The following is a 12668-nucleotide window of genomic DNA, read 5'->3' as shown; positions in this document are numbered from 1 at the left end:
AAAAAAAAAAAAAAAAAAAAAAAAAAAAAAAAAAAAAAGAGAGGCAAGGGCAGACGCAGGGAAGCTGGGTAGGAGGGCGCAGGCTTCACCATCTGCTAGGGAGATCATGGCACCCTTACAGTTGGCCAGCTGGAGCAGGTGATTACGGTGTGAGGCTGGCTCTGTTTAAAGGCACCCTCTCAGAGAGTTCTCAGCTCTCACCCACTGACCACGAAGGAGTGGATTTGAGAGAAGTGTCACAGAACGGAACCAACAGCAGAAAGTCCGACTGAATACTATTTGGAGAAGTCACTTATTTAAAACAATCTCTTTGAGCTGGTTTGATTATTAATGCTGATTGTCAACTTGGCAGGATATGGAACCACCTCAGAGACAAGTCTCTGGGCATGTGTGTGAGAGATCTAGATTTGACTAGGTTTGGCTGTTGGAGGCAGCAACATGAGCTGGAGTCACAGACAGTAAGAAAAGGAAAAGGCTGGCTGAGAATTAGCGCTTGTCACTGGCGGCTTTCGGAAGCCTTGGCCTTCCTGGACTGGGATTACGTCTCATTCCAGTACCATTCACTTTATTCCATTCCCCCTTATCTCTTTCAACACAAACCAAGGCTCAACATTTAATTGCTTAGTGCTCCTTTTCTCTTCGTTTTTCTACATCATATGAAAATGTACATTTTATATTTCTTTTTGCCCTATTTGCTTTTTCTTCCACTGTAGATCTGTGTAGGAGATAACTACAAAACAGAGTCACTATGACGTTGTCATGAACTTTCCACTGCAAATGAAACTTTTCAAACTTAGCCTCAGGCAGAGGCTTAGGACAAAGGCAAAAAAAGCAGCCATATTCTTTCCCAAAATATCACAAAAACGGTCTCTATCCCAGTTGCTAATATTGTCCCCTCTGAGACCTCTTGAGCTGGGCCTCCATAGTCCACATTACTCTCGGTACCATCATCTCCTTCTACTAGGAAGGTTCTTAAAGCCCCACATACAGCTGTCAAATTAGTAGTCCAAAGCCCCAAAGTCTTTCACATTCCTCAAACAATTAAAACAACCAAGGCCTATCACAGCAAAACCTGGAACGAACCTGTCTTATTTAATTTTCTATTTCTGGCTAAGATACCATGACCACAACAATCTATTAGAAATTTTATTGGGTTTACAGTTTCAGAGGGAAGTTCATGATTGTCAGAGTGGGGAGCATGGCAGGAGATAAGCAAGCAAGCAGACGAGCAAGCAAGCGGGCACACAAGTGGGCAAGCAGGCAAACATGGCATTGGGAAAGTAGCTGAGAGATTGCATGTTGCGACAACAACAAGGAGAAAGAGAGAGAGATGACTCATAACAGTGTGGAGGTTTTTTTTTTTTTTTTTTTGGTTTTTCGAGGCAGGGTTTCTCTGTGTAGCCTTGGTTGTCCTGGAACTCACTTTGTAGACCAGGCTGGCCTCGAACTCAGAAATCCGCCTGCTTCTGCCTCCCGAGTGCTGCAGTGTGGAGGTTTTAGACCTCAAAGCCCACCACCAGTGATACACCTCCTCTAACAAGGCCACACCTCTTCATCCCTCCCAAACAGTTCTACCAACTGGGGACCAAGCATTTAAACATGTGAACCTGTGTGGGCTATCTTGTTCAAACCATCATATTCAGCTATAGATTCTTACTCTAAAATACTCAGATCTGTCTACCAAGAAGTCCATGGATAAAATTTAGAATATTTCAAAACTTGGATAGAAAAAAAAAAAAAACAACTTATTTTAACCAACAATTGAAAATTTGCATTTCTTTCTGGTATCAATAGATGCCATAACTCGGAAACATTCATAGGCCTGTGACGCTGACAGTGTAGAAATCGCTGGATTTCTGGGGCTAGTGATGTAAGTCAGTAGTTGGACACTTGTCTAGCATGCCTGAGACCTGTGTTCCATCTTCTGCTCTACAAGCAGCAGTGTAATTCACATTTGAGGATATCATTTGACCTTCTTCCTCACGGAAGGTATGTTAATGTTAAATATGCTGTCATTGCCTACCCCTTAATGCAGTAAGACACATACATGTAGCTCTTGACACAAATTTGGTTTTGAAAAGTGTTTTAAAATCCATTTCAATGTCACTGGTTTGATATTAAGATGTCTAGCATATGATAAACACATAAGCAATGCTGAGGGGAGAGGGGAGCTGGGGAATGTCCCACATTCTAGAACCAGATTCCTCTTCACCTTTCAGGACTCAGTGTTCACAGCCCAGGTCGACACTCCAGGCCACCATGGAATGTTTTTCCTATGTGCATGCTCTATGCCCCCTACAAAGCCCACACCATCTCAGCTTAGTCTTTCTCTCCATTTTTCATCCCCACTCAGAGGCAGCCATTTTGCCCCTCCCTCACAAAATCTCTTGCAGGGAAAACTGTTGCACTGTGATTTGTGTGGCATTCCTTGGCCCCATCACCAAGATACTTTGTCCCTGTAAAACCCCTTCAGAGGGAGTGCCTAGAAATTTCACAAGATGCCGTAAGTTAGTAACCTCTGTGACCTCATCCCTGTGATTCCATTCTCCAAGCCTAACCACTACCCACAATGCAGTGTGCTTCCTTCCATGATCATTTCTTTGTATGGAAAATGTATAGAAACATAAGATAAGATAGCATATATACTGCATTGTGCAACTGCATCTATTATATTACCTATAATATCCACATAATGCATCTATGCAGCTTGTTTTCTTAACTATTATAAATGTAATGAAAATCTACACACACATCTATTCATCCTGTTTTTTTTTAATTTTCACTATCTGTTCTACTTGTGGATATGTTTGGGAATAACAGTAAGTGTCCTCAAATTTATTCTGTACTATTCAGTACCAACAGCAATGACAGCTGGTTGACTTAGTCACTCTTTTATTACTAGAAGACACATGACCAAGGCTTGTCTCATTAAAAGAAAGCTTTGAATTAGTGGTTGGTTTGCAGTTTCAGAGGTTTAGTTCATTATCATCATGGCAGGGAGCATGACAGGCATGACAGACATGGTGTTGAAGAAGTAGTGAGAGCTACATATTCATTCCTGCAGGCAGAGAGAGAGAGAGAGACAGACAGACAGACAGACAGACAGACACAGAGACACAGACACACACACAGAGACATAGAGAGACAGAGATAGAGAGAGGAAAAGAGGCAGAGAGACAGAGACTGGCATAGGTTTTTGACACCTCTTGGTTTTTGAGACCTCAAATCCCACCCCTAGTGACACTTCCCCTAACCAGGCCATACTTCCTACTCCTTCTAATCCTTTCAAAGACTTTCCACACCCAGGTGAGTAATGATTAAGTATTCAAATAAATGAGTCTATGGGGGTGGGGCAGTCTTTTTTGTTTTGTTTTGTTTTTGTTTTTCAAGGCAGGGTTTTCTGTGAAGCCTAGGCTGGTCTGGAACTCACAGAGATCCACCTGCCTCAGCCACAGGAGTGCTGGGATTAAAGGTGTCTGCCACCTGGGAGTTAGGCAAGGAGACCATTCTTATTCAAAATGTTGCACGGGTAATTCTGAACTTGCTACAAAGAGAGGCTAAATTCTTCTTCAGTAAACTAACTCATCTCCATGCTCACAGTCTTTAGGATGCTGTTATGATCTCAGTTTTACAGACGAGGAAACTGAGGCATGGAGTCACATTCTGTGCACAAGCTTCTACAGTTAGTTAGGATCAGTTAGGATCATAAATCTAAACAGACATTACAGAACTCAAGAACTCTCATTTAACCTGACCCACACAGATAGCACCTCACAGGGAGCCCCAAAAGACAGCTAGGGTGACCTGCACCTACTGAAGCCATTAGCAGCTGAGAAGGTCCTGAAAGTCATGGGGTTTCTTTGTCATTGAAAATCTTCATGCAGTTCCTTGGCAGCTTTGCCTAATAATCATAATAATTGACTAGGCCAAAAGAAAGATGGGATGTGCTTATGTTAACACTGGTCCAACTGGTCAGTGGCAGACTTAGAACAACCTTCTGGAAGTGGGGTCCCTGCTACCTAATGCCCAAAGGACTCTACAGGCAGCATGAACAACAGTGTGCCCCAAATGAAAATGTCCACGGATTACAGATGAGCATGTGTTAATGAAGGCCGATCTCCACAGCCCGCCTGGTCTCCAGGGTGATAAGAACATTATTAAAGCCTGCCACATAATTCATCAAGGCCTCCTGCTGACTGGGGGAAAGGCTAATCTCCCTAGGTAGCAAGTTCCAGAATGGCCAACAAGAAACAAACAAAAATGTTATCTTTTTTAATTATCTGGACTCTGAGAAGAGATAAAATAATCTTTCTGTTGCTCTGTGAACACGGCCTTGTTCCCTGAAGACAGGAAAGCTTTCTCCCCTGTTTATACCAGCACACATCTGAGCGTCCATGCAGCACCGCAGGTAACTGGAAGGCACAGGTAATGAAAACACGGGTGTGCCTGCCACATGCTTCACGGGATGCAAATGTGACAGACTAAACGGACTGTCAATCATCCAACACTCAAGCAGCGGAGCCAAAGGCTTTTCTCTCAACTTTCTTCCTTATCCTGAGGCAGTGTGGGAAGCTCTGCTATGCGCTCTCCTGGGTTTGAATCTACAGCTTTGACTCTGAGGCTGTGGGTCGGCTATCTGATCCTCTCCTCGATGTTTTTATTTTCAGAGAGGGACCGAGAGCTGCTGGAGCATTAAGTGGAAAGCACGGAACATATGAATACTTAAACACCCCTTCAATACGCTAGCACTAGGAGATGAGGGCAGGCCTGGCTGCTGTGCTGTCCACACGTCCATTTGCCTCATTCTAAAGGGATAATACAGATAAAGGGATGAAATGTGGGCAACCTCAGACCTACCACACAGCAAGCACACACTTAACTGCGGCGACTGCTGCCACGTGTGTCTAATGGATCTCGGATTGCCGCGGTCTACCATGAAAGACCCAGGATTGAGGCCTCACACCCCTGACATTCTGATTCTTGTTTACACTAGAAAATGCATGCATGTAAAATAGAATAAAGCGGCTCTGACACACCCTTCCAAACAACCCCACCTAAGACTCATTCACTCACTCACTCACTCACTCATTCATTCATCCCAAACTTGTTTATGAAGCACCTATGACAAATACTGTTTGTGTTAGCAACCAGGCATGTGTTAGCAACCAGGCATCTCCACCATCTGCCCCCAGGGATCCAGGGACAGCAGACATCATCACTAGCTGCCAAGATGTGACACATTCCCACTGTCACTATGAGATGCATAACCCCTGTGCTTGTGCTACATCCCCTTATAAAAGGCCAGTCCCTCCTCTCCCTGATCCTTCTACCCTCCGCCCTTGCCCAGAGGCAGCCTCTGTAGACTCCCTCCCCATTAAACCTCCCATGTGAGATCTGTCACATGGTGTGACTTTATGGTATCCTTTGCTTAAATTGTAATAGTTTGCCTTTAAGAGTTCATAGACTTTCCAGTAAACCTGTAAGTAGAGCATGACTGTACCATATACTGTAATAAATTCAAGACAGTCTAGTGAATGATCAGAGTCCAAAACATCTCCTAGCACTAAAGATCTGAAAAAATACATTAATCTCGACTTCTGTCTAAGAATTTTTAAATCCCACCGACTTTTCCTTTCATAATGTTTCTCTTCCTTCCTTTCAGTCATCCACACAATAGAAGAGGCATTAAGCCCATCTTTATCCGATGTTTATTGAGCTTCTACTACGGGTTAAGGCCTGTGCAGGTTGCTGAGCACGTGAAAATGGCAGCACACAGACAGACTCCCTTGTAAGGAGCTCTGAGATGCTCTGGGAAGGCTAAGAACCAAGCAGGCATTCCAGAACTGTGTGGTCACTGCTACAACAGGGACACATGCCTGTGATGTCAGGAGGATGGAGACATGGAATTGGGAGTGGCTAGAGGGAAGAATGCAAGAACCTCTGGGAAGTCTTCCTTGGCAACTGGATATGAAGGCCAAGGGGGTAAAAGTCAGAAGAAGAGGATAGTGCACTCCTGACATAGTGGGCAGTGTGTGCAAAGGCCCGGTGATGAGGCAGAGCCTGACAGTATTGAGAAACTGAAAGAAAACCAAGCCGGGCGTGGTGGCGCACGCCTTTAATCCCAGCATTCGGGAGGCAGAGGCAGGCGATTTCTGAGTTAGAGGCCAGCCTGGTCTACAAAGTGAGTGCCAGGACAGCCAGGGCTACACAGAGAAACCCTGTCTCGAAAAACCAAACCAAACCAAACCAAAAAAAAAAAAAAAAGAAAAAAAGAAAGAAAACCAGAATGGCTAGATGTATGAGACAGGTGAAAGGTTAGTCCAGGCCAGGATGGCAGGGCTCAGATAGAACCCGCTTTGAGGGTACTTCCAGAGTCTGGGAGGTAAAGATGGTAAACCAGGATAACCTGGTGGTACAAGGACGCAGGGAGTCCGGTGCCAAGGCTCCAGACATACACAGAGAGGAGCTCCGTTATGGGTGGAGCCCTGAGGTTACTCTCCTGCACGAAGGCTGCAGCTGACCCCCTTTCTCACCTCTGGTCAGGAGAGGGAAAAAACAAGGTCTGAGTGTGTCTAGATGCCTCACAGGGGAACGACAGAAGATGTATCGTCACAACCGAGGCAGGGTACACTCTCCTCAAGTATTCCTTAAATCCCTACAAACTGGCAAGGAAAACATAAGAAGGATGTGAGCTCTAACCTGCTCCTCTCCCAACCTCACGTCCAGACACCTCTTTGCACAGAGAAGCCCCATTAGAATCAAAAGGAAGTATCAGTACCAGCTCCTATCGCCAGCCAAGAGGGCCCTCAGAAGCAGAGGGACGAGCTCACAGACTTATCAAGGGAAAGGTGGTGCTTGAGAAGAGAGATTGGGCTAGCAGAAAATGTGCCACTCCCACCGGGTTCTATAGAAGGCACTCAGCATCTCTAGCAAGGCTTCCACCTCCCACTGACAGGAGGAACATATGGCTGCTCAGGGGATACAACCAGTGAGCCAGGAATTTCACATCTTGGACTTGATCCTGCTGAGTAAAGGGATCACACAGGCATATTCTTGGATGCCCGTCCGTATTATTTATAACAGAGGAAGTCTATGCTTACATAAATTCCTAAGGAAAAAAAAATAGGCTGAGTGAATTTGGTGCCTTCATTTGACAATGTAGTTATTTAAAAACCATGTTTTTAAGGGATATTGTGAGATACACTGACGCACTCTCAAATAGTAAGTGAAAAGTCCCAAACTGAATTAATGTGTGTCACAATCTGTTTTTAAAACCGTATGTGCTTACGGGCCAGCAAGATGCCTCAGCAGGTAAAGGCATCTGCCTTCCCAAGCCTGCCGACCAGGGCTCAACCCCAAGACTCACAGGGTCGAAGAAGGGAACTGATAGAGACACAGAGCATTCAGGACCATGTGGGCACAGTGAGTTCATGGACACAGAAGGCAGCAACGAGTGTCAAACCTGATGGCACGTCAAGCTTGCAAATACTCTATAGCTCAAACAGTATCTCCTCTGTTGCACTCCTGCCATTTCAGGCTTCACATTCATGGTATTCTACTCTGTATGTCTGAGCCATGCCAACATCATAAAGGTCATCTGTGATGATAGATAGGAAGGCAACATGTAGAAGCACAGCAGCTGCTCGGAGGTGGGTCTGCCAAGTGTTCTACTCTTTCTCTGTCCCTACATTTCTACAGAGAACAGTGGCCCACCTTTCCTAGCACATTGTCACCGAGGGCTGCTTTTATGTCCAGCCCAGGGCTCATTGTCTCAGGCTGAGCTGAGTTCTTGTGTTAGGGTACAGCTGGCTTTCCTGCCAAGGCCTTCACAGGACATCAAGGGCTCACCAAGTTCCCCACTCAGGCATCTCTCAACCATCAGGATTTAAACCAGCAAATTGCAGTGGGAGAATCTATCTCTCCACCAGCAGCCCACTCATATCCTATGACGTGAGAGGAGATTTGGAGGTGGCTGCCAGGAGCCTTCTCCACTCTGCAAATTGTTCTCAAAAATATACGCTGCCTTAATTTTTCGTTTCTGAAATAGTTTCTGTTCTATCCTCTCCGGAAGCTGGGGGCTCAGGCGATGGATCAGTTCGAGTGGTGAGGGAAAAATAGACCCCAATTATTTTGTCAACTCTGGAGACATTCTAGTCCCAACGAGATAACAATTCATTGTAGGCAGGTCATCCTTCCCTGGGCTTCAAGACCTTCTAGTGTCCCCTGTAAAAGGAGTTCTCAAAGAAGGGACTTGGATGGAGTCTACAAATACCCCAGAATTACATGTGATTTAAGATCTTGCTTTACAGCTCAGGCTAGCTTCAAACTCAAATGCTGGGACTGACTGCATATGTGTGTCACCATGCCTGACAGATCCTTATGAATCAATGGGTGAATTCACCGGTGAAAAAAAACTCCTAGCTTTTTACATCACAAATGGTTCTTTAAAGGGGGTACTCCTTAGAGGTCTTTCTCTCTGTCCCTCTTCCTCTTTACCTCCCCCGCCCCCACACCTCTCATTCTAGAGTGAGTACCAAAAGCAGGCCGTGTTGCCAGCGTTATGCTGACTGAATGGAACCTGACTACTGACCCAAAAAGATGCCCCTCTTATCTAGCAACTTGTTGTTCAACACACACATCCTGTGCTGCCTCATCATTTAGGAAGTCTAAAACTGAGAAGTTCCTAACACACTACCCCTCACACACACCACCAGGAGCCACTAATTGAAACCTACCTCCCCCACCACACACACACACACACTTTCCATTTATTCAGAGCAATAGGCACAAAACAACTCTTTAGCCGGTTCTGATACGTGCCTCAGTCCCTGATATGGAGGCAAGGGGGACTATTTGAGTCTTCAGGTTATTGGCCAGTTTGGTGCAAAATTATGAAATAGCAACAACAGATCCACCACCTCTTCAGGACTGTTGCTGTAAGCACTCTCCTGGACATTGTCACTTAAAAGCACAAAGACATAGTCCCTTAAAGCCTAAACCGGTCAATCGATAAAGACCACTTCCTTATCAGAATAACTTATTCACTGGGCTTAGATATTTAGATATGGTTGCATTTATGGTGAACCGGCTTCTCAGGGGTGGCTTTACCCACTACTTTATTCAGTTTAGTTCATCTCCTCTGAGTGCACACGGGGCACCAGGTTTAAAGTGATAAACTCCTTCCTGGCCATGCCTGGTTCTTTCACACTTCCTGTCAGCTCTGTTGACTCTAAGGATTGGTGGAACTTGCAACACGGCAATTTCATGGAAGCCCTTACAACAGCTTCCAGGTCGCTAACTTGGACAATTATTGTAATATGGCAACAAATGGAGGAAACCCAGCCTAGGCTCTGGAGGCCTGCTTGCCAAGACTTAGAGAGAAAGTCAAGCAAATCAGAAATAAGCCCGACAATAGCTAAGCCCCTAAGATAGCCCTATTAGTGAAATGGGGTAGTTTATTTTTTTTTCTACAAAATCTCATTACTGTGACAAAGCATGATACATGAGTTAGCAAGATAAGAGGAAACATCTGTAATTGCATAGGGGGAAAGTCATTATCTAGAAATTATTCATTACCTGAGACCTAGGTGGTCTGAATAAGGAGACAAAGCCATTGGTGCCCATCAAGACAACAACTAAATCAAACTTAAAACTGCCAGTAATCCTTTCTGATGAGGTCAGCAGTTCTCAGGTAAAAAACACTTGGAGACAGGCATCCCTGAAAAACACACACCAGCTTGCAGCTGAGGAGACTGGAGGCTGACACAGAGTGCTAGAAATGCCCGGACAAAAGTCTCGCTCTGCTCCTCAGGGAGGTTGTTCATCTGCATGATGGCTGAAGAGTCTGGCGATTGGGCTGGAGAGATGGCCCAGTGGTTAGGAGCACTGACTGCTCTTCTAGAGGTCCTGAGCTCAATTCTCAGCACCCATATGGTGGCTAAAAATTTATCTGTAGTGGGGTCTAATTCCCTGTCCCAGTGTATGTGAAGACAGAACACTCATATAAAATAAATAAATATTTTTTAAAGTAAACTAAACCAACAGCCAAACAAACAAACAAAAACACTATAGATCCTAAAAGTTATAAAGGTAAAGTTTCACAAACTAAAACACACAATAAATCTTACTGCTGATGCGAGAAGTCCCATAGCTTCCTGTCAATAAGACAATATCCAATGAATAAAGAGAACCCCAGAAGAACATCTCTTTATCTTGTTACCGTGGCAACCTGGTAAACTAGCCCAACTCCATCAATCTGATGGTCTAAAAGACTAGGATAGATAAACACCATATGGTGAAATAAAGACACTCACGAACATGATTAGCAGCTAGCTAAGGATCACTCCACCAAGGCTGTTACATCAGCCTTGACATAATTTGACAATAATTAAAAATAGCTAAAAGAGGATTGCTCATATTGGGCAAATAAGTGGCATTAAATGAGAATAATAATTTATATTCAAGTAGTTTTTGGTTTTCACAATGGCTTTAGAAGACCCCCTGTCTAACCAAATGAAGATGCCAAGCCTTCACACATCTTAGAGTACTTTCACAGTCTCTGTAGGAACCACCACAATGCGACATGGATCCACACTGCACAGAGTCAATCCCAAATAGCATCTAAGAAGAAGAAACAGGAGGGACCTGGGAGGCCTGAGGTCTTATTCTAGCCCTCACCCGGGGAGGCTTCTCGGTTGCGTCAGACATAAGACCAGAGTCCACGCACAGGAGGTCGGCAAAGTGAAACATCTAGGAGATCCAAGGGGGCTCCCTACCTGTGCCATCAGCAGCGCTCAGCCATCAACTCACTGAGCCTCTTCTGCAAGCTTGTGCTTTTGCACACAGACACAATGTAGCTAAGGCTTGCTGGGCGCTTTTCAAACATCAGGTGTCATGTTTGGTATTCTCATTTTCGTTGTTACATTTCACTCACCGAGTCAGGTGGGGTCTTTTCAGCCTTATTTTCCAGATGAGGAATCACTGCACATGAATGCTAAGTACAGAATCTTGACTAAGATCTGTTGAACCCAGACCCACTCACCTACTACAAGAATCTTCTTCCAGCCTTTGGGCCATCCAGCTGCTGGAATCAGGCCAGGCCACGGACTCCACCCACCTCCCAAAGGAAAAACACCCTATCTATCTTCTTGAACCGGTGTCTCAAAATGCATACTGGGATTAACCTAGATGCTACCCAGATGCCTAAGTTTATAATTCATTTTGAGAGAAAATACATAGGCAATAAATACATTGGCTTGAAGTTCAAGTTGGCTATACAACTTTCTCCAGTAAAATAAAGAAGAGATTAAGACCAAAAAATTCCTGTAAGTCACATCTCCACAGCTGGACGTCCACTTAAAGCATGCATCGTGATAACAGATGACATTCATACTAAAGTCGGTGCTGTGGTGTGCCGAGGGCGGAGCGGGAGGTAAAAAGAACTGAACTTACACTTATGTCAAGACTGCACAGGCTGACAGCATCTTCATCCTGGGCACTCTGTTTTCGTTTCCGCTGCAAGACAGATGAGAAGACAAATTCAGATATAAACAGGATTGCGGCTTTGATTAAGGAAGAAAACAAATCAGGTAACTCAAGGAGTTCTTATCACTTCCCTGTGTCAGCCAAAAGCTTCAGCCAAAGATGCAAGGTAGGAGGTCCGAGAACCACGGGGACGATTAAGTTCTGGGATGAGGTGATTTGTTTGCATGGTTATTCTGATGCCACCACAATCTACCAATCTCTCTCTGTCTCTGTCTCTCTCTCTTTTTCTGTGTGTGTGGGTATCCATCCCTCCCCCACTCCATTATTCTACCACAGATAACCTCAAATGAATCTAAATAATGATGGCCATATCAGCTTACTAAATTAGATGCTGAAATATATTTTCTCCTTTATAAAGCAGAAAAGATATTTATCTATAAACTATAAGAAAGCATACCCAAGATGTGTTCAGTTATTTTCTGCCTCCTCAGGTCTGCCTGAGGCAGGTGTTTCTTGGGTTTTCACATCTGTAGAGATGCTGCCAGAAGACCAGAACTGCCGCTGTGAAGTTACAAGACTGTCTGGAGACATTTGAAGCCTGTCACCCCCAAGAGAAGCCCACCTCCTCTTTCATTCAAAACTCTGATCTGAACAAAGGCAGGGAGTGGACAGTGACCCAAAGTGCCCATGATCACTTGAAGAAATGCTTGCAAAACGGGTATCTGCTGTATGCAAGCTCCGTGTTTGCTCCCAGGAAGATACAGGTCGGGCACCCTCGAGGTTAAAGAATGCATCTCCTTGTAAGACAGAGACAGCAGATACGATGTGCACACCTCAATTCGTGGGTTAGAAAGTGACTTGACTTCTCTGAATGACTCTTCCTTAACTCCAAGGTTGAGGTGGCAGGGCAATGATGACATCAGCTCCAAAGAGAGGAAAATAAACCAAAAAATCTTTGGTTTTCCTGGCACTGGGTGTCAAACCCAGGACCTTTCACATGTTAAGTGAGTTTACTCTTGTGCTACATCCCAAGCCCCCCAACAAAGCAGAAAGGACCGCTGGTACCCAGTTGGTGCTCTAAAAGTAGGTTGGAAGTTTTTATTTATTTATTTATTTTTTGGTTTTTCGAGACAGGGTTTCTCTGTATAGCCCTGGCTGTCCTGGAACTCACTTTGTAGACCAGG

At 44.7% G+C, this 12668-nt stretch overlaps 1 protein-coding gene across 4 annotated transcripts in view; it reads right to left on the bottom strand.

Moving 5' to 3' along the window:
- Positions 1 to 12668, bottom strand: part of Arhgef3 (Rho guanine nucleotide exchange factor 3) — a 289545-nt gene that overhangs the window by 128889 nt on the left and 147988 nt on the right. For all 4 annotated transcript variants that reach the window (XM_021181453.2, XM_029468792.1, XM_021181454.2 and 1 more), the window contains one exon: positions 11452 to 11514. In XM_021181453.2, coding sequence (XP_021037112.1) covers positions 11452 to 11514 — 63 coding nt within the window. The remainder of the gene's footprint in view (positions 1 to 11451; positions 11515 to 12668) is intronic.

The sequence above is a fragment of the Mus caroli genome, chromosome 14 (assembly GCF_900094665.2).
Source record: "Mus caroli chromosome 14, CAROLI_EIJ_v1.1, whole genome shotgun sequence".
In the NCBI taxonomy this organism is placed as follows: Eukaryota; Metazoa; Chordata; class Mammalia; order Rodentia; family Muridae; genus Mus; species Mus caroli.
The sequence above is the reverse complement of the archived record's forward strand: the minus strand, read 5'-3'. Positions and strand labels throughout refer to the sequence as shown.